Genomic DNA, 26,824 nt, shown 5'->3' on the forward strand with positions numbered 1-26,824 from the left:
TATAGCAGTGGACAAATGTACCTCAGTTTGGTTTCCAAAGCAAATTCAGCATTTTCAGACATCTCTGAAACAGCAGAAACAAAGTTCAAGCCAATGGTTTGGTACAGACACGTGCACAGAGACCAATGTATATCCAACCAACTTTAACTCAGTAATTTACTGTTGGCCTTAATGTCACTCTGGCACTGCCGCAACAACAGGAACGGTCATCATTGCACGTCTCGGCTTACTGATCTGGGTTCTCTCCACCCAAAGTCACTTTAGTCTTTATTTTTGTTTGTTCACGTGCCAATACATCAAAGATGGCTGATGTCTTCAGCTGGATTACAGAGCCATGTTGACACTATAATCATCTTTTAGAACATTATAGAAATTATGTCAAGATCCACTTGATCTTTTCTTGATTGTTTCTATGAAACAATAAAAAGAGTATATAATTGTAAAAATCTTCAACTTATCCTTGTAAACTTTTAAAACTTCTTTTTCAAGTCTTTGTTGAAAATGTTTTATTTTTTATTTTTTGCAAAGAAAGTAAGTAATCTCCTTTCTAAGAAGGCAGTATTGCCCCTTTCCATGATGTCACTTCTTGCAGGTGATTGGCTTAAATGATCTCTTCCATGGAAAATTCTTTGCTTGCTAAATGTTTGAGGATTTACCTACATGTACTTCCCATTTCAAATCCCACCTTAATATTTCAGTGTGATTCAAATCTTGCTTTCAACTAGGTCAAGACAATCATGATGCTCCCTTTTTTCTTTTAGAGTCATTCTGTTATTGGTTTGTTAGAGTTAGAGGTTCATTATCCTATTAAGGCTCCACTTTTGGATCGGCTTCAACTTTGAGATGGTTGGTATTATCCTCACACACTCTTTTTTATGATGATTTAATAGCTGATTCAGTAACAGCAAGCTTACCAGTCAAAAGGCAATGAACCAACCCCAAACCATCACATTTCCACCATTGTGCTTCACTATTGTTTTTTTTGTAATGATATAGCTCAAAACGTTTTTTGATCTTGTTTAGATCTCTTGCCAGACTCAGGCGCCACTGGGGGATGAATAAAGTATTTTTCTGTTCTATTCTGCTATTCTATTAAAGAGCTCACAAACCTCAGTAGCAAAGAGTGGTTTGGATACAACAGATTCCACCCAAGAGTCTGTTTTTAGGGATCTGAAGGTAGAATAAATCCTTCTTTCATATCACTGATCTGATGTTTAATTAAAAAGACAAAAAAATATAGTTATGTAGGTGAGATGTTATGAAGTATATCACATTCATTAATAGCCACTCTTTATCGGAGTATGAAATGTTCCCATGTTCAAATATTTTTGAAAGACTTTTCAATTTCCATGTGATGCATTTATTTTTTCACTCGATATGAGGTTGAACAGGCGAGTCAGAGATAATAGTTTTTCTTGTCTGCTGCTCTTGTGGACGTGGCCATGAGAAACAGCTTCATCTTTCAAAGGGAGTTTCAAAAAGAACTGATAAGAGTATTAACTTAGACACTGGGTGCCTCTCCGCTGCACTATTCCAAGGGAGGATGATTCAGTGCTGCTGATAGTGGCATTAAAGTTGCATTTTGTTCTACTTCTCAAAGTGATAGGCAGGCCAGTCACTCTCCACCCTCCCTGAGATCTCTCCATTCACACATGCAAAGATGCCCAAGAAAAACTGAGCCAAAGAGACCTTGCCATAGCATGTTATGATACCTGCACATCCAACACATACTCCCATACACTGTATCTTCTTCTTCTGAGGCGATAACTTAATGGATACTCTTCTGCTGACACCTAGAGTTATATCATGTTTGGGTGCAGCTAGGAGACATGATTTTCGATCAAAAGGCTTACTAAAGCAGTTTGTCAAACACATTCTTTGAAACACATTCTGTAATTTCAGCAATATCAGAATCTAAAGAAATCAATCATTTTCATGTAACTTGAGTTTGTTGTTCACTGAAAACAACCTAATTCTTGAAACAGTTTAATTAATTATTTAGCAGGATGTATTAGTGTATATGACATGAGTAATTTGGAAAGCTGTAATTGCACCAATAACTTTAAGCAATATACATTTAGACAATGTTTTATTCAAGATAATGCTAAAACACAATGTGAACATAGCATCATTACAGTATGGCTCCATAGTAAAACAGTATTGATGCTGAAACCAATGTGTCAGGCACAGAAAACCTTCAGTGCAATATGAAATAGATGATTTAATGAAGTTGGTCCCAAACTGCTGAGTGGCTGAGAAAAATGGTAAAACTAGTCTCTCCTCTGGTTGCTAAACAGAAAGCTAGAGCACAGAACTTAGCACAAGTGGAAAAAGATGACCTTCCTACATCAACAAGTTTTAAAAAGATCCTTTTATCATATATGACGCTCAGCAACTATATGTGACTTCTGTACTAACAATTGGACAGGTCCACTCTTCCTGTTCCCCTCTTGTTATTTTGCTAAGCTAAGCTAAGCTAAAGGAGCTCAGCCTTTTGCATTTGTATATACAGAATATACAGTTTAATTCAGAATATACCTAGAATTTACTTTTGGTATGCTTTTTTCAATGCCAATTAAAACACAATTACTGTCTCTGTATCTTACTGCACATGTACTCATCAGTCTCATGGTACAGCAACTCAATGTGTCTAAACTGTGTAACCATTAATTTATTTTCTCAGAGTACCACAGATTCTAGTGTTCCTCCCTGGAGTTTTGTCCTCCACAGTTCTCTACCTCTCCATTATGACAGAGCAGCTTGTTGAAAGAGTGCCAGCAGACTGAATCATTGCGCTCCCATCTATTTCTATCTCTCTGTGGTCTGCCTGCTGGCCAGTCTGACCCACAGTCTTTCTAATTTGGTGATGAGCTGTAAAGTGACCTGCCTGCCCCGGCTGGAACAGGAGTGAGATTCCAGGGATAAACGACACTGTATACAGCATGCACCCCAACCTCAGAGTGCGTGCTGTATACTTCTCCCCCTCAGACACATGGGGAGACCAAGGCACCTGCTCCCAAGGGCACCCTGGCATTGTCCCCTGCACCTGCCCTACTCATCAGTAAACTGAGATGCCAGGAATAATTGATGACGATGTAAGCAATGGTATCTGTCTGGGCAGGGCAGGAGACACTTTCTCCAACCTCCTGCAGAGGGGTTACTGTCCCTCCACTTCCATTTGCACTAATTGGTTTGAACTCACTGCAGCTCTACATCTTAGACTCATTTGCCATCAAGCGATAATGTTTTTGAATTATCTGAATTAATGTCGATCTTCCTTCACTATCAAAATCAAATGTAACATAATTCAAGAGCAACATGTCTCAGTGGTTACAATGTATGAAAAGTGGTACTCCAAACGCTACGAATACTGTGGCTGTTATCCTCTGTCTTTAGGGCCTTTCTGTTGCCTAGTCTGGTAGATTATTTAGGTTTCAAACTTTGCATGCTATGTACCCTCTCCCACTCAGCCACCTGTACTTTGTATTGTTTCATTTTGGACTTCAGGGGGATTGGCTGACTCTAATCCACGTCCACAGAAGAGGTTTAAAACACTCTGGTTTCATCTAATCTTCCAGCTCAGACCTAGCTGAGCTTGAAACTGGCTTTCTCCTTTATAGGAATGGGCAAATAAAAGTCTCTCCCAGCACTATTATGAAAGAGGCCTGTGTGCTCTGTGGATTAGGCCCTGGTCCTGATTCTATGTCTCTGTTTCTCAATAAGATTAAAAGCACAGTGAAAAAAAACATAGAGTCCCCTTCTTTCTTTCTTTTTTTATTTTATTGTTAAAAGTTTACAGATCCTCAAAACTGTATAAAATATTTATGTAAAAAAATATTTCTGGAATTCTGGTGAAAAAAGTGTTTCTCTACAACAGAAAAGAAACTGGAGGGATTTATATTAATAGATACCACTATTAGGTTATACAGTGTGCGTGACAGTTTTGGGCTTCGAAACAGATTTAGTCAGTCAAAAAGGTATAAAACTGTGAATTCGACAGAGGGAAAGATTATCCTTTTGTTCAGGCACTTCTAGGACAGCTCATCTGCTGCAAGTAGGGGTCCTTCAAGCCCAACATGATCTGCCTCACACGTCTGCTCCAGTTCCCTTGGTAAATTTGAAATCTACGGTGTCTCATTGACATGGTATTTGGTGAAGATTTGTTTTAAGTGTCTTCTCTTTTTTTCTTAGAGTAGAGAATAAAGTATGCATATCGTTTGGAAAAGAAGCCGTTGGTAATTGCTTACGTTAGCTCGCTTGTCTACAACTTCACGAGGATTTTCAAGCGAATGCTCATGAGGAATGTAGTTATTGTGGCTGAGCAAATGCGTTTGCATTTTAAATCCTAAGTTATATTTAACTTTTGGATTCAGAACGTCGGTGAACGACCTGAGATGAGTTAAAGTCTTGCACAGTGGCGTGAACAGGTTAGCATACCAAACTCTGTTGTAAATATTGGCTATTTTACAATCCACAGTCTTGCTCATCCCCAAATTTTAGCTACACTCCCCGCAAATGCCTTCCTCTTATACGTTTCAAACCCAATATTCAAACGTAGTATAGCAGAGGACATATTTTGCTATTCCTAACAGAATACATGTCTCTCAGAGTACTCAAGAAAGTTGCACTAAGGGATAGAGTTGTCCTGACCGCTTATTTAAGAAGAACCGTGTGGATGATATGTTCAATGGCTCTGGGGTATTGCACGCTAACCAAACTACTAAAATGCTGAAATGCAGAGTAATGCAGCTTTAAATTAGTAAGAAATGGGTGCGTGGGGAATCGCAGGAGATACAAAATGTATTGGAAAATTGATCGTTAGGTGAGATAGATACAGTGCCCTCCAAAAAAGCGTTGTGATTTTTACATGGTGGAACTGAAATGTATGAAAATTACTTTAAATTCAGGTCTGGTTTGTTTGATTTACAATTTTACACTATGGAGCAAAAGGGGAACTCAAAGAAAAATGGGATGTTGTCCCAAACATTATGGAGGGCACTGTGTTTGTAGTAAAAATGGACTCTTTCCCAGCTGACAACTTACACATATAAAGCTGATAATTTGGTACATAACAAAAATGTCACGTTATAGGTCAAATACTCTAAAAAGAAATAGAGAAAGTTATTAATAAGGCTATGAATGAAACATTTGATCTAACTGATCTTCATTCAAAATTGATCCTGCTCAAACTTACCTTTGTTAATTATTTGAATTTTGAAATACTCTTTGTGTCACAGTCTTTAAAAGATGTTATGCTTATGACTGTCTGTTTAATGCATTTATGTGATTTAATTGACCACAAAAAAGGCAATATAGTTAAATAAAGCATTAATTTTCAATTAATCAATTTCAAGCAAATCATATACTTTTTTCCTACCCTCACATAATATTAATGAATAAGGCCCTTAAGTACACTTGTTTATCTGGTTTATTTTAAGACTCAAGTAAATTTTGATTCTATCATTAATATTAGTTTTTAAAACTCTTGCTATTAAGTTTGACAGTTGAAAGGATCCCGCATCCTTGATGGAACGCACGCTCTCTGATGCATTTTCGAAGTGAATTTGATCTTTGCCGATCTGACATCAGCACATAGTATCTCCTGTGATAAAACGCTCAGCTGAGGCGTGTAGTGTAGTTGGATATTGTGTAGCTTGTTACATTTAACAGGAAAGCACTAGCTGAACTGTGGAAACTGTTCTTTTTGTACAGTCGCTCTCAACACCAAACATGACTGACGGCTGAAACATTTTGGGTGTGCGGTTTGACAAACCGGAACTCCTGTTTTTTTCCTGTGTTCTGTTGCATCAGGTCTTATTGAGATTACAGCACAATAAACATTTACTTGTGTTCATGTCTTTGCTGTATTGACAGCGAAATCCCCACATGTCCGAAGGCCATCGCACCCAAAATGTGTGGTGATGTATGATGACACTTGAGCTGTCAACCCTCTTGTGTCCCTTTGTCCTGTAGTGCCCAGGTAAACGACCTCACGGAGGAAATGGGTGATAATGCAAACAGATAAGCCTCCTGGTACCCGTTGACCACAGTCAGAACCTCCTAAATCAGGACCCTCTGACACGGTGCTCCATCAGTGCCTGCTTCAATGACACCCACAAGGCATTGAGCGCTTATCTGCAATGGCCCCTGCTTAGCATTCACGCCATTCACGTGAACAATGCTACCTCTTCCCGCTCATTGGATCTGTGACTGACAGTGGGTGTTGGTGCACTTGTGTCTGACTTCAGCCTCTATCTTACACTGAGCTGTTTATCCAGTCTAGATACCCCCACCAAGACACAATAAAGGGCGTGTGTCTTCCTCGCTACTTCCTTTGCTGTTTTTCTAACTGGACTTTTATAATGGACTCTGCTCTCTTTTTGGCACATTAGTTTCCTCCTCAGAGGAACCAGTATTAGATGGGGGAGGGTTAGGGCTGAAAGGCTGACTAATGGTCATCCACCCAGCTCACCACCCACCGTCCAGCCAGAGAGGTGGAAATGCCATCATGGCCAGACGGTGAGAAGCAGGGGAAGCCGCAGATAAGACCATTGACTTTGATAAACAGCAGATTGACTAATTGCTGATGTATGATGTAGAAGCCAGAGATGGATCTGGGATCTCATTTTAAACCTGCTCGTCCCAGATGCAGTAGAACATATAAAGGTTTCGATAGGTCATACTTGTTGGCGTTTCATTGGAAGTCATATCTAGAACAGAGCTTTTGAGTTATGTGTAATCTACTTTAGGTTTTCATCATGCAGCTCAGATCTCATATTTGATGAGACGTGATATCGGAGGAGGGGATCTTGGGATCCCATGCCTCCACAATGGCTCCTGTGAAGCTGGAGCATTATAAAGCTTCTATAATACACCCCTGTGATCAGCCGATCCCTCCCTCCCTGCTCTTATTTATGAATGGCACAATTTGACAAGGGGGCAGCTCGGGTGGGTAGCTGATGATCACATGATACCAGCACTAAGCGAGGAATGTGGACGGAATCCCCCTCCCCTCTTCTACTCAAAAAAACCAAAACAAAAGGGAAGAGAAACTTTGATGCCCCGTATCAATAAGAATACACTCCATCCCCTCCCTTCTTAAGCCCTCATATGCGCAGCGATGCCGATGAGGGGAACGGGTGCTGCAGTCAAGGGGGCATGAGGGGGCACAGATAGTGGCTGTGTTTGATCTGAAGGTCGCCAGCTCCTTGCTGCTGTTGAGAGATCCTTGGCAGACGAGGCTGGCTCTTATTTAATAACATGAAGGGGAAGCGGACTTTTCTCTCATAATTAGGCCTAATTACCCAGTAGGTGTGGACAGACGGCCCAAGAAGAGACAAACTGCCTTTATCCACAGACTTAGAGTCAGATTACTCAGAGCTGTCTTATCTGTTTAGGGGCCAGCAGGAGCCTCAGCCCTCCTCTTTTGCTTCTTCCCACTAGCTCCCCTATCCAACTCGGCTTTATTAATCAGTCAGCCTGATTTATTATGACTCGTCCATGACACTCGGGTTTAATCAGGCTCTGTTAGTTACCCTGCTCTGACATGTTTAATAGGAGGAGTGAGTGGGACAGAGGCATTTAGTGACCAGCCAGGGCCTTGATCTGCTGCTCAGTGGTTTAATGACGGCTTCTTCTTAGTGTTTATTAAAACAGACGCAGCAAATGTTGCAGAGATCGGGTTACTTTTCCAGGAGGATCTTTGACTTGTTAACTTCCTGGAGGCAACTTTCCCAGTCTGCTACAGCTGGACTGGGAAAGTACATTTGCATTTACCAGATGTGTGATTTATTATGAAAAGTACTCGTCTAACAAATGACAACCTGAGTGTTTGCTTGACCGCCTCCTTCTGTTGGCAAGGATCCTTGTGAGTAGATTTGAGTGACATCCTGCCACCGTTTTGTTTGTTTACAGTATCTGTGTCTCCTTTCCTGAGCTGCCTTCATGTTTGTGTTTGGGTTTGTGGGTGACTCACTCGCAGCCACAACAACAGGCCCATTGTTGGGAGCAATTCAGAGACTGGAAATGCTGACGCCTGGAAAACAGAGGGAACGCTCCAGCGGGAAAGTCACGGCTAGAGAAAGTGGCCATTCCATTTTTAAGGTATAAGTTTGGTTTTACGGCCCCAGAGCTCTGCACAGTGTGGTCTCCATCACTGGTCTGGGCTGTTGATTTTGATTGACAGCGAACTTTGCAGCCCTTTGTCTTTACACAGTTAAAAACTGGCAGTCTTAGGCTTCTGTGTCTGTGACTCAGCTCCATGCAAGGTTGCTGCAAGATTACAATAAGAGATGCTTAATCCACCTGTTATCGGGGTGGGCCTCCCCCTGTCATACACAGGCGCAGGATGCTCTGGAATGCAGCCTTACCCATCCATTCAAAGGAGGAGCAGCTTAACTGACAGACCCTCACAAAAACACAGTTTTCATACCACGCAAAAACAAGTTTGTACAGTTGTTGGTGGAAGGCTTTCTTGTTGGTTCAGTTCAGGAGAAAGGTGTAATCCTTTACTGTCAATTTCCAAATCAGTTGTATGTTTTGTACAACTCTGAAAGCAGATGTGTGTACATATAAATATTTTCAACTTAAAGTGCATGTTGGTGCTGATTTTTCTGGGTTAGGGTTAGATTTTTCTGAAGGAAGTGTGGAAAAACTTTTCAAACATGCCTTGTGTATTCATGTTGTCATGGTAAATTTCTCGTAAAGCTTGTGTGCTCACTCTGTGCTTTTGGTACACAGACGGACTGCAGTTCTGCTTGCTTAATTAGGCAGGCTGGTCGGGGTTCCCTGTCTCTCCGCTTCATAGATTCACATGGACAATTTAACCACTAACCTCCTGAAATGAGCTGCTTCAGAATGCTTTGGGCTCCAGTTTCAGTTTCTGCTGATTGCAGGGAGCAAGGGTTATGATAAGTAAAAGTAAAGGAGGTGAAAGGGGGTAAGAGTGAGTGAGGGTTAGTGAGCCTGAGGGGGAAATTCTGCTTTTTGTTTACCACATATGAAGGTCTTTGCAGAATTTCAGGTCCTTGTAAGTATGGTACCCTAAAAATTCTGCTTTGTATAAATTTTAGTCACCAGTTTAGGATCGGAGGTGCTTTCCAGATGTTTACAGGCATGCCCATATTCCACCAGATTGCAGTGCGTACATATGTGATGCAGCAGCTTCCAAGGTACACTCCTACACTGTTTCTCAGGTTCCAAGCACCTTTTAGAACTTGCTGAAGTACTATAGTTGGTTTCAGCTGTTCCCACAGTTTCTTTCTCTCAATAATCCCACATTGACCTCATGATGTAGAAGTCTGGGCTCTGTGGGGAACACAGCATCTGTTACAGGGCTCTTTTGGTTGTCGTTTTGTGTTTTGGCTATTTTTGTTCAGGATTAATTTAGAACAAACCCCCTGATGTTGTGTGTTTTTTTTTTCTCAGATCGAAGCCTTTGCTCAGCACTGCTGTTAAACATACTGAACTGTTGTCTTCATGAGTAGGGGATTGTTGTGTCAGCACATTTTCATATAAGGAAGCTATCTTTCAACATTTTGAATTGAACTGCTTTTTTGTCCGTAGAAACATGCCGACTATTGGCAGAATTAGGTTGAAGCAACTGGTTAACATGGGATTAAGACATCTGATGAATAGAATTCTATCAGAAATAAGAAGCTTATCACCAAAAAGTCAATCACGCGTGAACTTTTTTTAGTTGAAGCATCATTTCCTTACAGCATGCCTGTGGTTGGTTTGGCTTCCTCATTGACGTGACCCACAAACAACATAAAATCCAGAGTTGTTACCTCTGCCTGTGGGACAACAGCTGTTGATCACAAAGGGAGTAACAAGCCTGAATCTCTGTCTGTTTACTGTAATTAAGTTGTCGAGTGTTGTGATTTATAAAGTATTGAGAAAGAGTGGTGTTATGGTATTGGCTGAAAGCAGGAGCGCCACAGGGTTTGTAGCTCCTCACAGTACAGGAAAGGCAGTGCATTAACATGCATTTTTCAGCTGTGTGGAGCAGAAAGGACTCAAGGCTCTTCTTAAACTGTCTCTGCTCAGTGTTGTGCAAAAATAGGATTGGGTTACTAATTTCCTTATTACTCAATTCCAGCATGTGAAGGCCTCATTACATCCACACATCAATTGCATGATTGGGAAGATGTCTCGTCCTGCTCCATCCCCGATTTACACTCTGAGGGGGGCTGGTGGCCCCCTTAACACCCTCCACTTCAGCTGCCATGGAGACAACACCCCCCTCCTGTTTTCTGGGTCAGTCTTAGTTTTTCTCCTTCAAACATTAAAAATGGAACAAAGTAAGTTCTCCTGTTAGCATCACAAGCATATAAACAGGTTTAGCGTGTCTGATAAGTAGGTTGCAAGCGGCCTCTCAGTTGAACCATTTTAAAGTTTTAAAGTTGTACGTGCAGCCGTTAGAACAGTAACGTTAAATGAAATGTTGCATATACTGTATGGTACTGTAAGGGGTCTTTGAAATGCATCCTCTGCGGTTTTGCAGGTCTTCAAAGGGTGTCATCCATGTTTGGGACCTGAACAGCAGGAGGGCTGAGAGGACTGTAGAGTGTCACTCTGGAAGTTCAGTCATCTGGGTCAGCACACTGCAGTCGACAGGTACCCTCATCAGGTAAATCGCATTCTCCAACCTGCTACTTCTGAATATGAACTGTTATTTGTGTATTAAATACTGTTTACCACAAAATTCATAGTTTTATATATGATGTGCTTGTATGGTTGTTAACGGCAACCATTGTCCTTTAATGTTCGCTCTGTTGACCGTGCAGTCAGGGACGCGACATGCGGGTCTGTTTGTGGGATCTGAAAGAGGGACGCGGTGAGCTGGTGGAGTCTCTGTGGACGGGCACTGTTGGATTCTGTCAGAGCTCTTTGTTGGAGACGGGCCCCACAAACTGCCTGCTGGCCTTCGCTGGCCAACAGACAGAAGAGGTAAGATACCAGCAGGGAAAACGGTGTTTCTGTCAGTTACCAGGCCATGTTGGTATCAAACCTCTGCAACCTCTCCACCCTTTTTCGTCACCATTATGGATCTGTTTAAGCTGATGTGGTTGGCTAATCTTGATATAAATATTTTTCTTTTTCATTTCAAACATGGGAAATTAACCAGTAACCCGTCAGATCAAAATCTGCATTTCCATTGCTGGAGCCTTTTCCAGGAACCAGGGTCTTTAGGGGGTCCTTTTCTTGACCCTTTCCATTTCGACCACAGAAACCAGAGGCGGAAAATAGGAACTTAAGCCCCACAAATGGCCATAGTAGGGAAGTTGTGCGATTGATGCTTTTGAGACTACTGTGAACCTTTGATAAGGGCTTGCAGTAGTGAACAGTATTCTCAGTGTTTTATATCCACATCTCAGGTTTATTAACAACAATAAAACCTGTTAACTGCAAGTTTTACTGCAGCAAGAGTTGTTACTGTTCATCAACACAGCATTCAAAGTTAGACAATCACTTCTGGAGCCTCACAATGAATGAGGAGAAAGAGCTCAGATTGTCACAAGAAAGCAGTTAAATCAGAGCGATAAAACATTAATTTCTCGTTTGACTGCAGTTATGTTCTTAGGCAGAGATAAAAGCACGTAAAACCCTGTCGAAAGGTGTAACAGAGTTTAAGTGAATGGACCTGACGAGCAGTGGGATACAGCTGAGAGGAGACAGCTCCAGCTGCCAGCTGCAGTGGTTGAGTAGCTCCAGAAGGAGAGATTGCTCCTTTTATGACAAGAAAAAGCAATAAAATAATCGTGTCTGACCTTTTCACAAAAGTTATGCTCTAACACACACACGAATGCACCCAAAACCCCACAGAAATGTGTAATATGGACAGATTTTGCGTTTGCGTCGCTGAGGCGCACTGCCTGGTCTTGCTGTGGGCTCAGGTTGAGTGACGCACTTCAGCTGACTTAACTCAGAACTCTGAGAACTGGAAATGGAACAGGGCTGAAATAATAATCTTAACTTCTGGAAGAAAAAAAAAAAAGCCCTGGACAGTTTAAAGTGTTGGGTGCCGTTTGCCAAAATGCATCCAAAGCTTCCATCGGTACATGTGTTTGACCAAAGTTGAGTCATCTCTCTCCATGTTCTGCAGTGATCTTTGCTCCATAAGTGTCATGAATCCAGTTCGGTATTGTCAGGGAATTTGTCTCAAATCAGCTTGATAAATGAATGTGTAGTTTGCAGCCAGTAAGTGTCAAACAACAATCAGAGTGCTATCATTAATAAACCAGCATTCCTGTAATGAGTCAGGGTGCATATTGGAAAGACAGGAAATTAATATGGACCACCAGCTAAATGTCAGTTCATTTCGGCCATGCTTTGTCATTTGGGCCGTTTAGTTTGTGCTTTTGTCCAAAACATCTAAGTGCTCTAAAAGAGCCTAAGAAAACATGCTTAATTGTGCCTTTCAGAGGGTAACTAACGAGCTTGTTCATGCTTCCATTTAAAAAAAGATATTAAAAAGTAAAAAGCAATATTGACTGATCAAACGGTCCCAGTAATAATATGTGGCTGTTTACATTTTAAATCCTGGACTGATGGTGAAGAAGAATAACTCTTGGTCCTGGCTGTTCATTGGAATAAAATCACACTTTTGTCTGTCTCATAGTTGGTCTCATCACCCACAAGCTTGTATTGTTTTGCGTGGAGCCAGTGTCTTTGAGTTGAGGTTGGATGAGGAGAGGGCAGCCAGCTATTCAGCCATCTTTTATTGCCTCCAGATTCATGTTACTTGCTGCGCTGTTGAGGAGCCACACTTGAAAGAGACAGAGCGGTCACTTGATCCAGGCAAACGTGCCTCTGCTAACCCCGGTCCAGCGAGCCAGGCACCAGGGCGCCTGTGACTCCCAGCACCTCAATAATGCCATTGTCCCAACAGACACAGACAGAAGCACACCTACGAGCCTATAAAAGGCAGACCAAAACATGCCACATCCAATTTTGTCATTTAGGCTCTCCACCCTATTCCACAGAAATAACTGGGCAGGACAGATGCTTATCATGCACCTACAAGTAAAACAGCCACACAAATGAATTCCCTCAAGAAACAATACTTAGGCACATGCCACAGAGCATGCACAAAGGCATGATATTGCGCCATAGGCAAAAAAAAACAGGTCAATATTTTAAGAATGTAATAAAGAAAGCAGACAACGGTTTCCTTCTGAGCTATTTTAGGTGGTTTTACTGTTTACTGCTCACAGGGAGATTCCTGCCAGCAGATTGCTTCTGCGGCAGAAACATTAATTAATAGTGTGGGCGTTTTATTTATGGGCAGTTTGATGCCACACAGGAAGAGTGATCACCTGAGGCACAGAGAAGTCCTTAAAAGCCCTCTTTGTCAGGCACGCAGAGGTAAACACGCAGGACAGATGTGGCCTAGTGCTAAAATACAGATCCCTCCCTTAAAGGGGTGTTTAATTTGAGAGCTAATGAGGATGAATATGTGGATCATCAGCACAGAGGAAGTCGAAGGAATTACTTTTGGTAGAGATGTGGCTACACACACGTACACGCAGAGAGGCACACGCTCTATCACTGGCTTCATTAGTCGCTGGAGTTTTATCAGAATCTGTGCCAATGTGTGCGGGAAAACAACACTCATGTCTCAGGGTCAGGCTTTAGAGGGATTGATTATAGACAGTGTGGCAGCTGCTCTGCACTGATTGATGGCACTGTACTGAGGGTTGAAGGCACACTGAGCCACAGAGGTCAGAAATATAATGACAGAGTCATCTTGCGGCCTTGTTATTTGAATTCAGAAGACAGGTAGGGCATGACTTGGCAAAAAGCTCGAAGACCTACAGTGTTATACCTTGCATAGAGCTGCAGTTTACATGAACATGTCATTTTGTCCCAATCATGAAAACTGATTAACTAAAGCAAAAATATATGAGAATTGAATGTATTTTGGCTTTATGGTCAGTTGGCTTTTTCCCTTTTTTTGGTTCAAACTGAAATTTCTTAACAACTCAGATGGATTACCACAGAATTTTCCATGTTTCATTCTGAGGGAAGTCTGTTGACTTTGACTTTTTATCCTCACAAAATCTATCTTATATCCCTCATGTATAGTATCTAAACACACTTGTGAGGTGATTCACTGCAGTGAGATAAATTTTTCATCTGTTCTCTGCAGATTAAGATTATTGAGCTGCCCAGTAAGACCCCAGTCTGCACCCTGGTACCGGAGGCAAAGCTGGGAATGGTCATGTGCATCAAACTGTGGCAGGTAAGTGTCAGAATTAAAAATCTGCTACCTTTGCTTTTAACTTCAAATTTCAATTTGAACTGGTTGGTTTTTGATAGCAAACAGATTATACACTTTATCCTTTCCTATTTTAGAGGTATTCTTTTTGTATTTATCTGCTTTACTCTGATTGGACAGCTTCTCCTCGCAAAATTTAACAATAGAAAAGTAAACAAAAACTCACACGTGAGAGGCGGCATGTGATTTCCAGCCTGACAACTCATCCCCTGCCATTTTTCCATGAGTTTCTTCTCAGCTGGCAGCAAGTCCCAACACTGTAATTAGAGCGTTTGGAAGGGCCGGGGGTTCACCGCCATATATCAGCCTGCAGCTGTATATCCAATCTGATCTGGGCAAAAAGTTAGCTTTCTGTTTTGTAAATGTTGTCAATCGTTTTATTTTCCACCCATTAACAAGACCCTGTAATTATTTTCATGGTTAATAATTAACTCTTTGGGTTTGGGGCTATGGGCATGGACTGAATGGGTTTTTTCAGTTCATGGGCTGTTCAGTTTACGAGGCGACAGGTATCAAAACACAGCTTATCATGTTGAACCCAGGGTTAGGAAAGCTGCTGGCTTGCACACGTTCAATCCTCTGTACCTGTTAGACTAATCAAGGTTAGTTTAATGCGTCAAATATAAAAGCCAAAGTTGGGACTCTGATGTTTTTACAGATACATGTAGACAAGTCTCAGAGCCTGCTGACATTGTGTGTTTTCCTTCTTTTTTTTTTTTTTTTGCTGAATTCATTGCTGTACCCACCTTTCATCATCTGATTTATGAACCAATGCTAGCTCAGCGTTGAGTGCCAGGAAACATAATGATCAATTCTATCATTATGAATTATATAATATCAACGTAATAGAGTACAGGCATCTGTATGACTTCAAAGCCCAAAAGCTCAGGTGATTATAAATCATTTCAGAGGGATTCCTTTTAAGGCAGAGGCATACTCATCTGTTACACAGACAGAGTTACTCTAGGTGGAGGCACTTGGAAAAGACTGAAAACCTGCATTTGTAAATGTGTGCAGTCTCATGTTAGTGCAGATTCTCTGTCATCTGGTGATCCCTAGTGCTGGAATAGGAGACAACTAATTAACAAAGCCTTTTTGATGAGAGGTGAAACTCTGTCATTTTATTCAGGCGCTGAAGATGTACAATCCCTCACCTCATTCTCTAACTCACACATTCTGTCAGTCAGAAGGGAGAAAAAAACCAATTTCTTCCTTAACCCGACGCTGCAGGAGACAACAGCTGACACAGCCATCCTCTTTCTCCTCCACATCTCTCTATCACACACACTCCAGGAAGAAGCCACCGACAATTATCTCTTCTCTCTGTCGTTCCACTCACCATCACTCTCTTTTCTTCCCACTGTGGAGACGAGAAGTGATTAACCTCCTATATTTCAAAGATGGACTCGCCAGCAGATTTATCGTCAGGCTTGAAAACGTCTCCGCAGCAGTTTATGGAAATGATTAAATGCAGTGTTAAAAGCACATTCTTTTCACTTTCAGAAAAATCCCACCCAGCCCTTAGTTCAGTGCCTAAAGTGTGTCAAAGACAGTTATCTGATTCATCCTGGTCCGATCGGCTGTGAAGCGGTGAACAGTAGAGTGCGCAAGGCAGAAGAAAGTGCCTCCACATGTGGGTTTGACCTGTGTGAGGATTTCGAGCTTGGCCGGGGGGACAGTAGTGATGTATTATGTGCAAGGCTTTTAATGTGAACAGAGGCTGGCCGGGAAAAGGAAATGTTCCTATACAGATATCCATCACTCTCAGCTCATCACCTTGCTGCCTCATGGACATGACATCATGGTGGGACCAGGACGACAACCGAAGGAAGCGATTGGTTCCTTATGTTGAAGCGGCGCCCGCCTGAGGCCTGTAGCGTCCACATCAGCGAACAAGCTGCAGATCTGATGGTTGTTCATGCATCTTCCTGAACACATGTATTTCTCTTGAATCAATTGTAGCTTCTCTGTTGCGAATTAGTTTATTTTTTGACACGGAAATCACATGAAATAAAATCCCATCTGTGGGATTGAAGTATTGGGCTGTCCCAAAGCAAAGGCTTACGTTATGTTTGATCCACATTTTCCTTCCAACACCTTCTTGTCTTTTCTTCGAACATCTAATGAAAAACTGTTTTACGTGGGGTGTTTTCACCTTTGAAAAATCATCGAGTCTAGATATTGTTCTATGGAAGCTGATATTGTGATTTACACATTTCAGGGTTTTTTCCAGCCTCTACCAGGATTTCTTTTAGCCAAAATGTCACTGTGAATATCTGGAGAAAAATAACTTCCCACATTTATTTTTTTTTAGTTTTTTTTTAAAGTTTTTAGGGTTTGTGCTAGAATATTTAATCTGCATGATACAAATGTTGCTTTTGAACAATTTAATACCAGTTTTGGGTATTTTTTTCCTACCAGCTTGCCATAAACTCAAAAGTATCCTTAACATCCCCTCATTTAGTTGCATAAAAATTTGGAATTGAGATTTTGACAACTGCTTCACATGCTTCTGAAAATGCAGCAGACATGGCAAAAAACAAGCAGAAATGCATTAATTAACCCAGTTCTTGATGTGAAACTGCAACATTTTAGGAAACTGTGGCTGTCGCTCTTCAAACGCTAGAAAAACTCTCCCAGAACAGAGATCTGTCTGCAGTCCTGAGATATCTTGTTTGTACTGGTGTCGGATTTCACTTTATTATTTGTGCAATATTTGGTTTCTTTTGTAATAGTTCAAACCGGAGCTTTTACTGTTCGATCGGGATGTCCAGAACAGCTAGTTAGAGCAAATATGTTGCACACAAAATAATGTTGTAGGAGTGTTACTTCAAGCTCCGTTTCAGGTCTCCAGTATACTACTGGCCTTAAAGTGTCTGCAGTCAATAAAGTCCAATCTAAACACCCTTGTGGATAACGTCATCTGTATCTGAAGTGGTTAAATTCAACCACAGGGAAAACGGGCTCTGGATGGAACAAAAAAAATGCAACAAAATAGCTACTGAAATAAGTAGTTAGTAGCGCAACAGAAAACATATTTCCCATTGATGAATTTTCTGGGTTTGCAGCTTCTTTCGTGTGACAATTAAACTAACATTTTAGATTGTGTTTGAGGCTAAAAAGAATGGATGATTACAGTTTGGGCCTTTGGAAAGTGTGAGCATTGTTTTTTTTCTTTTTCTGTTTTTGCATGAATAAATCACATCTTAAATGGGTTAAGTGAGAAACTGGAAACGGGAGTCGCAGTCCAGAAAGGGTTGAACTTTGAAACACTTATTATTGCATTTTCTCAGTTTCTTCTGTTGGTGCCTCCACAGTTTCCATCTTTGTTGATTTTTAATCTTATTTTACAACAGCTGTGAACTGCCCACAAAATCCTAATCCTGACTGCACGGTGGTGAGCAAACAAACAGCGTGAGGCAGGCACGCTTGAGTCTGCCACGTCCTGCATGTCTTAAAACAGGGCTACAAAGCTAAAGTACTGCAATACTGAAGTTTGCTGCAAAAAATGGCAATGATCTGGACACTTCACGAACAGTATAAGTCAAAATCATGGGCACATTTACTTGTTCATAATAAATAGGAACATTTGTCCAAACCTTTGACTGCTACACTATATGTAATCTACTTAAATACAGTCACAACAACTTGGCACAAGATCAGTTTGACGAACAATTTGACCCAAACTAGTTGACTCTCAGGTGGGCACACAGTATCCTCCTTCGGTCCGTCTTCTTCTGGTCCTACCAGCTTTCAGCCGTCTGTCTTTCCAGCTGTTCCTCAGTGATGAATCTCCTCCCAGTGCCCCAGCCCCACTCCTGCAGAGAGCCCTCTTGTAGAAAAGCCTGCGGAGGATATAATGAATTAGGTGTCTACCCAGGGTTCCCCGACCTCCGACCCATGACATCATCAATCAAGGAGGTCCTTCACTTAAGTGAAACGGTGGGCCCCAAGCCTGGAACGCTTAGCCTGGTCCCTGCCGGCAAGCAGGGGCCACTGATTTTCACTTGTTTTTATTTGTTTTCATAATCCCTCAGTGTTCGTCCTCGCTGATGTGTTTGGAAGGAATACACGACTCTGTCTATAATTTGTATAAAGCTTGAAGAAGAGAAATATAGAGCGTTAACAGAGGAGAGGACCTGAACGTGGATGAAAAATGGCAGACATGGCCTCCTTGCACATATGGAAAAAATTTCTTTCCCTCCTAGCTTCTGCATGGCACTGTGCTTTTCCTGGAGGCCTGATGTTAGTTTAAAACAAAAGCTGCAGTCACTACACAAAGGCTTATTTGTATATTCCTGGATCTTCTGAAATGAGTGTTCTGATGGCCAGTGGTTTGTCTTTTGAGTTTAAATTATTGCCTGGACCAGTCATTTGTGTATTTTTAGGGCCGTGTTTAAGCCAGAAGGTGGCATTGTGTTTTTGGTGGGTTTGTACGCAGGGACTTCAGGAAAGCAGGACGATGGTTAAATCTCATCAGCTGTCCGTCCCTCTATTCTTTCTTTCCTTCAGTCCCTGCCTTTTATCAGCTCATTTCTATTTTCTCAATCAAGGGAACGATTTACAAGCTTGGCTCGACACATCTTCTGCACCCGTTCAGTCAAACACACTCGTGTAAAAGTCAGCCGCTACTGAGAAGTGGAACAGCTCTAATTTCTCAGTCTTTTTAAATTTGATGCAATTTGCTCTTTCGTCTGCATTTTGTGCTCAGAACTGGACCCTGACTGTTTGTGCTCCTCATTCTGCAGTAATACACACTCTTGCAGTTGAGCCTTTTTAAGCCAATGAGCTTGCAGAACGTGTGGAGAACCTAAGGATTCATTCCAGCTGCACACATGATCAGTCCATCACCGAAAATGTACATACGTTTTGTGATTAATTGAAGTTATTTGTCATGACACGACAGCGGCCATATTCATATAATTTAAAGATGATTTTTTTTTTGGAAAGCTGGTGGAGAAAAAAGGCAGTGTGACGTTCTCAATAGTTTCAGCGATTGTGTGCATTTGTGTTACATTTTATAGACCCTGTGATTATTTAATACTGAACTGAAAAAGTGTGAGCTGTCATTATGTTAGTTTCAGTCTCAGTAATTGTGGAATGATTTATTTGGAATGATTATTGTCTTTTTGGAACTAATATGGCTAATCCCTGAACTAAAATGTTGCTTAAAATTATTACTTAAACCAACTAAAGTAAATACTAAACGAGTCACAGCAGAGTATAATTGAATGAAACGCAAGATTTGAAATAAAACAGCATTGCTATCTGTCTGCGAGGTCTGTTGCTCAGAAATACTGATGAGGAGCAAAGTGAGCTGTGGTGTAATGGCTGGCTGGAAAGAGAGAGCAACAGGCTGACGAATGGAGCCCACAGAGTTTCAGCGGGAGCTTCCAGGATGATAACCTCTGCTCCTCGCAGCTTCCAGCACCACGCAGCGGTTTCTGTGGTTTTTACTGCACAGCTCTCATCTCGCATCCTAACTCGCATTACTCTTTGTCTCGCCTCTTCTCATCTTCCTGCCCCTCCTTCTTTCTCTTATCATGCCCCCTCTTCTCCAGCCAGACTCGGGCCCCGGACCTCTCCTGTTGGCTGGATATGAGGACGGTTCCCTGTTGCTGTGGGACGTACCCCAGAGGTCCAAGCTCAGCCAAGTCAAAGCCCACCCTGAGCCTGTCATGTGCCTGACCTTCGACCCCAAGCGTCTGAGGGGCATATCAGGCTCCTCTGAGAAGAAACTCTCCTCCTGGATGCTGGATGACCAGAACAACTTGCAGGTCAGCAGACTTGGGTCTTGTCCACTAGAGCATTTTTTAAAAAATGTGGGTCATCCACACAAGCTTGTGTGGCCGAGATGACCAAAAAGTCTTTTAATATAGAACAGGCCCCGACATTCCAACAAAGACCCAAAATATCAGTCGAATAGTCAGTGTTGAAGCTGATTTGGTCGTGTTTGTGTTACAGAAACGTATTTGTGCCATTGTTTTCTGATGATTTCCATTTATCCGATTAGCCTGTTTATTTCAAGCATTTTTACATTCCTCTTCAACGGCTCCATAGATCCATTATTTTTAATAATATATAAAGCTAGCTTTTTAACTGTTAATCCTAACTGCTGGTCAAACTGGTAGTTTGGTACTTTGAGCTAGCTATTTTGACTCTTGATTGATTACCCTTACTTCCCTAACTTTTTCATGCACTGTAAATCGAAACTTTAAGTGTTACATCAGACTCCATGAGTATTTTATCCGTTGTTTTTTTGGCCTTTTCTTTTTTTTTTCAGTATCAAATGATGCCAGTTTTTCCAAATTAGTTGTAGGAATTTCAAAGTGTTCTCTGGGACAGAAGCAGCGCTGTGTGTGTGCCATACATACTCACATGTCCATGTTTTCAGCCCTGAACACCCCTACCTGCTATCTGATAGATGCACACTGGTCAACTAAATCCTGTGCAATAGAATAAAAAGCTAATGGAGGTGATGGAAGGAGAGGAGTGTTGCCTTTCGCCAGAATTGCTCGGAAAACATTAGGGGCCAAAGAGGAAGAGGCTCAGCGGGGCTCCAGGGGCCATAAATCAGCTGCTGGTTACACAGTGTTGGCAGGGCTAGGGGCCAAGAGCCGAGCTGGGGCTGTCACTCCAGAGTCAAACCACCCACATACACACTGATGCTCAGTCACACAATAGACCTTGTTACTATGTTCAAAGTAGCAGCGGTTATAGTTCTGAAAAAGTATTTCATTTGTGAAAAATATGAAAACACACTATTAATTTAGCATTTAAAAAAAATATCCAATGCATCATTACTCCTGATCTTGATACCAATAAAATGTAAACTTACCTAAAAAAAACAGTGTATATATTTTCTCACACACACACACACACACACATATAAGTATTGTAAACAATCCAAGTTATGCTCTCAAGCCCCTGCCACACTTAAATAGATCATATCAGCTTTGTACCATAATTCATTTTACATAACAGCCAGTGCTTCAGAGACTTAACGCCTCATTTGAAGCTATATTTTTTTCTTGATTTCATGAGCAAAAGGGAATGCTCCCATTTTTCAGTCAGCCCCCATGACTCAAAGCCAAGGGGAACCTTCGGCTGATATAGTACACTCCTGCACAGTGAAGGGCTATTATTCTTTCCAGGACCTTTTACAAATGAATGCTTGAATTAGAAATATTTGCAAAGCACCATTTTCTCACCCTAAATATGTGTCTAGACAAACACTACGAAGGATTTCATTCAGTATACCATAAACAGGAGGAGAGAGGTAATTTGGTTTATTTTGCTCGAGCAACAAAATATTGATTCAGCATGTAATCCAGGATGAGGATGACAGGAAAAAAGCACAAGAAGAGGGAAAGGATCCTGCAGGGGCTTTTAAATTATTCTGAAGTGCAGCTCAGTGTGACGTCCAGACAGCTATCCTCAGTTCTTCCCACAAAAGTATTTTTGTGTGGCCGGAGTAAAGGGGCGGAGGGGGGGACCTGCCGGGTGGCGGACCCGGGCCCTGGGTTCTGACGGACGACCCGTGAGAGGTAATAAAAATATCAAAACCTTGGAGGCCCCTTAACCAAACAAAAAACACATCTGCAGTAAGGGGAACAGTAGTTCACAGTGGGAGGCTGCAATAAAGGCTGAGGAGGCTGTAAGTGCCACAGCATCCCGCTTCCCACAAATTACTTCTGCGATACAGTCCGGCACAGTGGAACCGGCTGGCGAGGCAGAATGATACTTTCTGTGAAATTGAGGGGAAACTGAATGTGACGCAGTACAGTTATGATCCAGTGAAGCTGAAGGGCTGTGAAGTGAGCTTATCAAGGCCAGATAAAGACACATAGCCGCAGGAATGGGGGTTAATGTATTACACATGGCTCCGAGAGGCCCTTATCTGCCGTATGACCCGACTGGCCCGAGATTGTTTCATTGTAATGAGGCATCATCTCTGGCACTTTTTTGTACTTTCCTTCCAGCGTACATTTTTGGGAATGTGTCAGGGTGAGACCATGAGGGCGTGGGTGTTGGGGTTTACAAGCTGTTAAGCCAGATGGACATATATGCAGACGGCGGCTCAAATGCATTGACAAGTGTAGTGACGGGTTTCTTCAAGAGAGGAAAAAAAAACAGAGGTTGTGGCCTGCAGAAAGAGAAAGCAGGTATAGACAGAGGGAGATTAGCAGTGCAAATCAAGCATGACTGACAGCAAGCTATTTCAGTGACTGATGACACTTCTTTACAGGTGGAAGCTCTGCTCATCGTATTCACTGTGATGTTTAAATATTCCCACTGCCCCCCTCCCCACACCTAATAGTCATCTGTGTGGTTTCCTTATGAAGATACAGCTAGTTATGATTTGACCTCACTATTGGGTCAGATCATATCTAATCTACGTCTTTTCACCAGATGTATGAGCAGCTTTTTATAAATTTCAAATAATAAAAAGAAAACATTATTTTTTTAATCAATCACCCCCACCCCTCCTCTCTTTTTTTGAATTGAACTGCTCACCTGTTTGACACATCCATATCCTGTCAGCCAGAGCCAAGCTCTAACAGGCAAGGTGACAAAAGGCTCTAATCTCCCTGCTGCTGTGTGTGATTCAGGGACAGGGTGTGTCAGAAATACCTGTGAAAAGCCTTCCAGCTGCTAGGCTCCAGTGAGTGAGCGATGACGGGATATATCAGTGGAACAGCATGAACAGCAAGGCTTGTGCCAAGGCGGAGGGGAAAGACGGGGAGAAAAGCGGAGGAAAGCTTGATTGAAACCTGCCAAATGTGGGTTTGTGTCAGATCTGTTGTAGAACCACAGAAAGTCTACTTGGTCCAGCTGCTGAGTAGAGCTGGTATCCTCCTGACAGCTGAGAAAGCAGGCATTCGCACAGCAAAGTCTGATGCTCCAGAGTGTGTGTGCGTGTAGCACAGACAATGAAAGAGTATTCATAAAAAGAAAGCTGGAGCCCAAAGATGAATGTTACCCTTTATGAGACATTAAGGAGGCAACTGGAGGAAAAATGGGGTGTAAAATAAAATGAGCCTTAACTCCCTACCCTCCTGCTCATGGATTTCTTTGCAGACTGAAACCTGGTTAATGGCATCACTGGAAGTAACTGTATGTTTTAAAATATTCATTCAGCTGTGGTGAGGCCAGGCAGCAAGAGAATCGGATGTTTCTGCTGGAAAATGTTTTTTTACAGAAGAATATTTCTCTTTTTAAGAAGAAAAAATATATTTTTTGACTGTTAGGGTTGATATGATTTCATGAGCCCACAGCCCCCCTGTGATCATGAACACAACACATGTATAGAGAATGGATAGAAATTAGTTTTAAATGATGATTTTCTTCATTTATTAGGACATAATAAGGGACTGATGCTGAGCTATGACAGCTCATTTCACAAAGCCTTTCACTTGTTTGACCAAAACTCCATACCTAAAAAACAAAGTTGTTCAAGAAAAGCAAATGAAAGACATTCACATTTGATTAAAGTCCCCCTCCAATAAAAGGTTTGTAACTTTTTTAACATGTCTTTGTATGCGTTTCAACACCTATCATGAGTAAAGTCAGCCATCCGTACGACGGTTGATTTCAGCTTTGAATCTGCAGAATACCACCTCAGAGAGGTGAGGCCGAGCAGCCCGTATGCTCTATGGAGAAGTTTGAAGGAACCAATCCTGGGATGTTGCCGAGTGTGGCCGTAGAACTGATTTACACTTGTATGTTTGCACAAAATAGGTTTAGTAGACAAGAGAGGAGGTTGGGGCTGCTGCTTTTGGCCATTAAGTGATGCATTTCTAATGTTTTTTAAAGCAATAGAAAGTGAATACATTACCATTCTGATGCTTCCACTTGTATGCTACCTTGTATAATTTAGTGTCCTCTTCTTGGGGATTGCTCTCTGGTTCAAACATGTACGGCTTAATTACCCCATCATTAGAAGTGGACATTGTACGGCGTGGAGGAGGCAGGGTAAACTGTGTTAATGTTGCTGGGTTAGGATATGGGCAGGGCCAGGTTAGAATTCCTTTGCCATTAATTTGTGATTCCACTGAATGAGGATAGAGGTGTAGAATCAAACCCAAACTGTTTCAGGGGCCGGAGAGTTTTTCTTTCCTTATGTCTGAAACTTACACACTTTTAGGGGTTTCAGAATAGCTGGAGAGCAAAAAAAGAGCCCGACCCAGCTCGTACGTTTCCTTCAAAGCAGTGGATTGAAGTTTTCGGGAAGCTTATTTTCTCTGTGTAAAAATCAGCCTTTAAATATGCATTAGTGAATAGGTGTTGCAGTAGAGCAGAAAGATCTCAGTCCAGCACTGGATTTACATCAGACAGGGCGAGAACAGCTGCACTCACCATTGCTCCTCTTATTAAAACAAATAGCAGTTTGTTGCCTTATTAAGGTTCAAAATATCACATATGCGCCCTTTAAAAATGCAGAATTATGCCAGAACTGTGCTGGAGTGTTTGTACATGCTGTATGACTGCGCTCATCTGTAAAAGAAGGCAGCGCACAAGTGTTTTTTTAAATTTTCTCACAACAACTCAATCTTACAATAATCCGTTATAACGTTTTTGTTTATTCACTGATCATTAATGAAGTGACTGTTTTAGTGATGTTGCCCTCGAGCACCGGCGACACAAGAAATCCCAAAATAAACACTGATCACTGGCAGCTCAGGAACCAGCGTAGCGGCACATGAGCATCTTTCATTTTAAATGATGGCACAGGACAACCATTTTTTTCCTCTCCACTTTCTCAGAAAGAAAGTAAAAACAATTAACCGAGCAGCGTTGCTGAATGACCATTACTGCATCATTAGCCATTTACTGCTTGCAATTGACCCCTAACTGAAACAAATGCCTTTTCCTGACACAAACTATGGGAAGCAAAACAAACACAAACAGACACTTAAACCCATCATTATCAGGCTTCTAATGCAAACCAGATGGAGAGAGGTAGGGGCATACCAAATACTTGAGGTAATAACAAAGCTCCAAATAATCTTTCACCCCCTAGTTTTCTTTGGATCTGTTTATCTGGCTTGTTTGGTCTAAGCAGGCACACACTGTTACACTCTCGTGATGCCAGTGATGACGGTTTGATTAACAATAACAAAAAATGGGAAAACACATCACTGACTATTCAGAGCTTAGCTTTTTTTTGTGTGTGTGTGTGTGTGTGTGTTATGATCAATGACATTCCTCCCTGTTTTCCCTCTCCCTTGCATTCCACTTTATCCACTTGGGCTATGAGTACCTGGCTTATATCTTCCACATGCAGCGTGTAGATGGTTCCTGCCTAAAACAGGAGACCTAGACCTAGATTCTCCCAACATCTTCTCCCATCCAAAGTCATTAGTCTCCCTAGACACAACTTATGAAGTCAATTTTACGCTGTCCAGTTTGATTTCAGCTCCCATATCCAGATGTTTGTGGCCCATCGCGATCCAGCCAAGATTCCCATCCTGCAGGAAAAGCACGTTTGCTCCCCTGGAATGCCCAGCGCAGCAGGCCCTTTAGATAGTGATCTTAGCCGCCATTCGTTATAATATGTCAGAATGTTGCCCCTTTAGAGAGATTTATACAGTCCTTGGGACACCGTAGATCACAGGGAGAGGGGGCTGTGGCTAATCTTAAGCAGGCAAACGTTACAACAGTGTATTTATCGGAGTGCTTCGCTCGCTGACCAGACCTTTCAGTGTGGATGTAATTAATCAGAGATGACTAAAGCAACATGGTCTCGGCAAACAAGCATTTCAGCAAGATGTTCCCTCTTTTTCTTGCAAACTGTCACACAGGTAACTCAGTGCCCTGTCGTACTAACTCCAAACCAAATACTGGGACTCGGAGAGATTTACTGACGACTCTCGTGCCGTAATGTTTTATGGCCGATGATGGAGTCCCGGGAGTCTCGGGCCAGGTTCAACAGACCTCCAGCCTCACACTTGGACCTCCGTCAGCAGATCAGCTGATAGCATCTCTTTTTGCATGTTTGTGTTGGCCACAGCTTCCTCCATGGCAGTGACTTTGCCACTGGCTAATCTTTTTGTCTTTCTCTGTTTGTCTCTTTATTTGCATCAGCCGTAGTTGTTGTTTTTTCTTTTCCTCAGAAACTTACCATCTGTGTGGTTTTACAGCTCCAGGACTGTGTGACGCTGGTCAACCCCGGGGTTTCTCAGCTGTGTGTCAGGGAGGATGGTAAGCTTCTGGCATCAGCGGGCTGGGACCACCGAGTACGGATATTTGGCTGGAAGAAGCTGCGGCCGCTGGCAGTACTTCAGTACCACACGGACATGGTGCTCAGCGTGGCCTTTTCTGACCATCAGGACCCCAGACAAAGACTGCTGGCCGCTGGATCAAAGGACCAGCGGATCAGCCTGTGGTCGATATACAACGAAGGAGCTGACACAGGCTGAGTGTCTGAACTCTGCGAGACTCTACAGACTTTTGATCGAGACATAAACTGCCATCTGCACTTATGTAATGTGGCCCCGGTTTGTGGCGTGGGGTCACAGAGCAAAAACATTCATAGTTTTA

The 26,824-nt window shown here is 42.1% G+C and overlaps 1 protein-coding gene across 1 annotated transcript; it reads left to right on the plus strand.

Moving 5' to 3' along the window:
- Positions 1-4,079: 4,079 nt before the first annotated feature.
- Positions 4,080-26,824, plus strand: gnb1l (guanine nucleotide binding protein (G protein), beta polypeptide 1-like). The gene is made up of 7 exons (XM_072388480.1): positions 4,080-4,111; positions 10,100-10,257; positions 10,505-10,630; positions 10,788-10,950; positions 14,153-14,245; positions 19,843-20,058; positions 26,425-26,824. The coding sequence occupies exons 2-7, from the start codon at positions 10,136-10,138 to the stop codon at positions 26,701-26,703; spliced, it is 999 nt and encodes a 332-aa protein (XP_072244581.1). The 5' UTR covers positions 4,080-4,111; positions 10,100-10,135; the 3' UTR covers positions 26,704-26,824.

Source organism: Leuresthes tenuis, unplaced genomic scaffold (genome assembly GCF_036924035.1).
Source record: "Leuresthes tenuis unplaced genomic scaffold, fLeuTen1.0.hap1 SCAF_6, whole genome shotgun sequence".
Classification (NCBI taxonomy): Eukaryota; Metazoa; Chordata; class Actinopteri; order Atheriniformes; family Atherinopsidae; genus Leuresthes; species Leuresthes tenuis.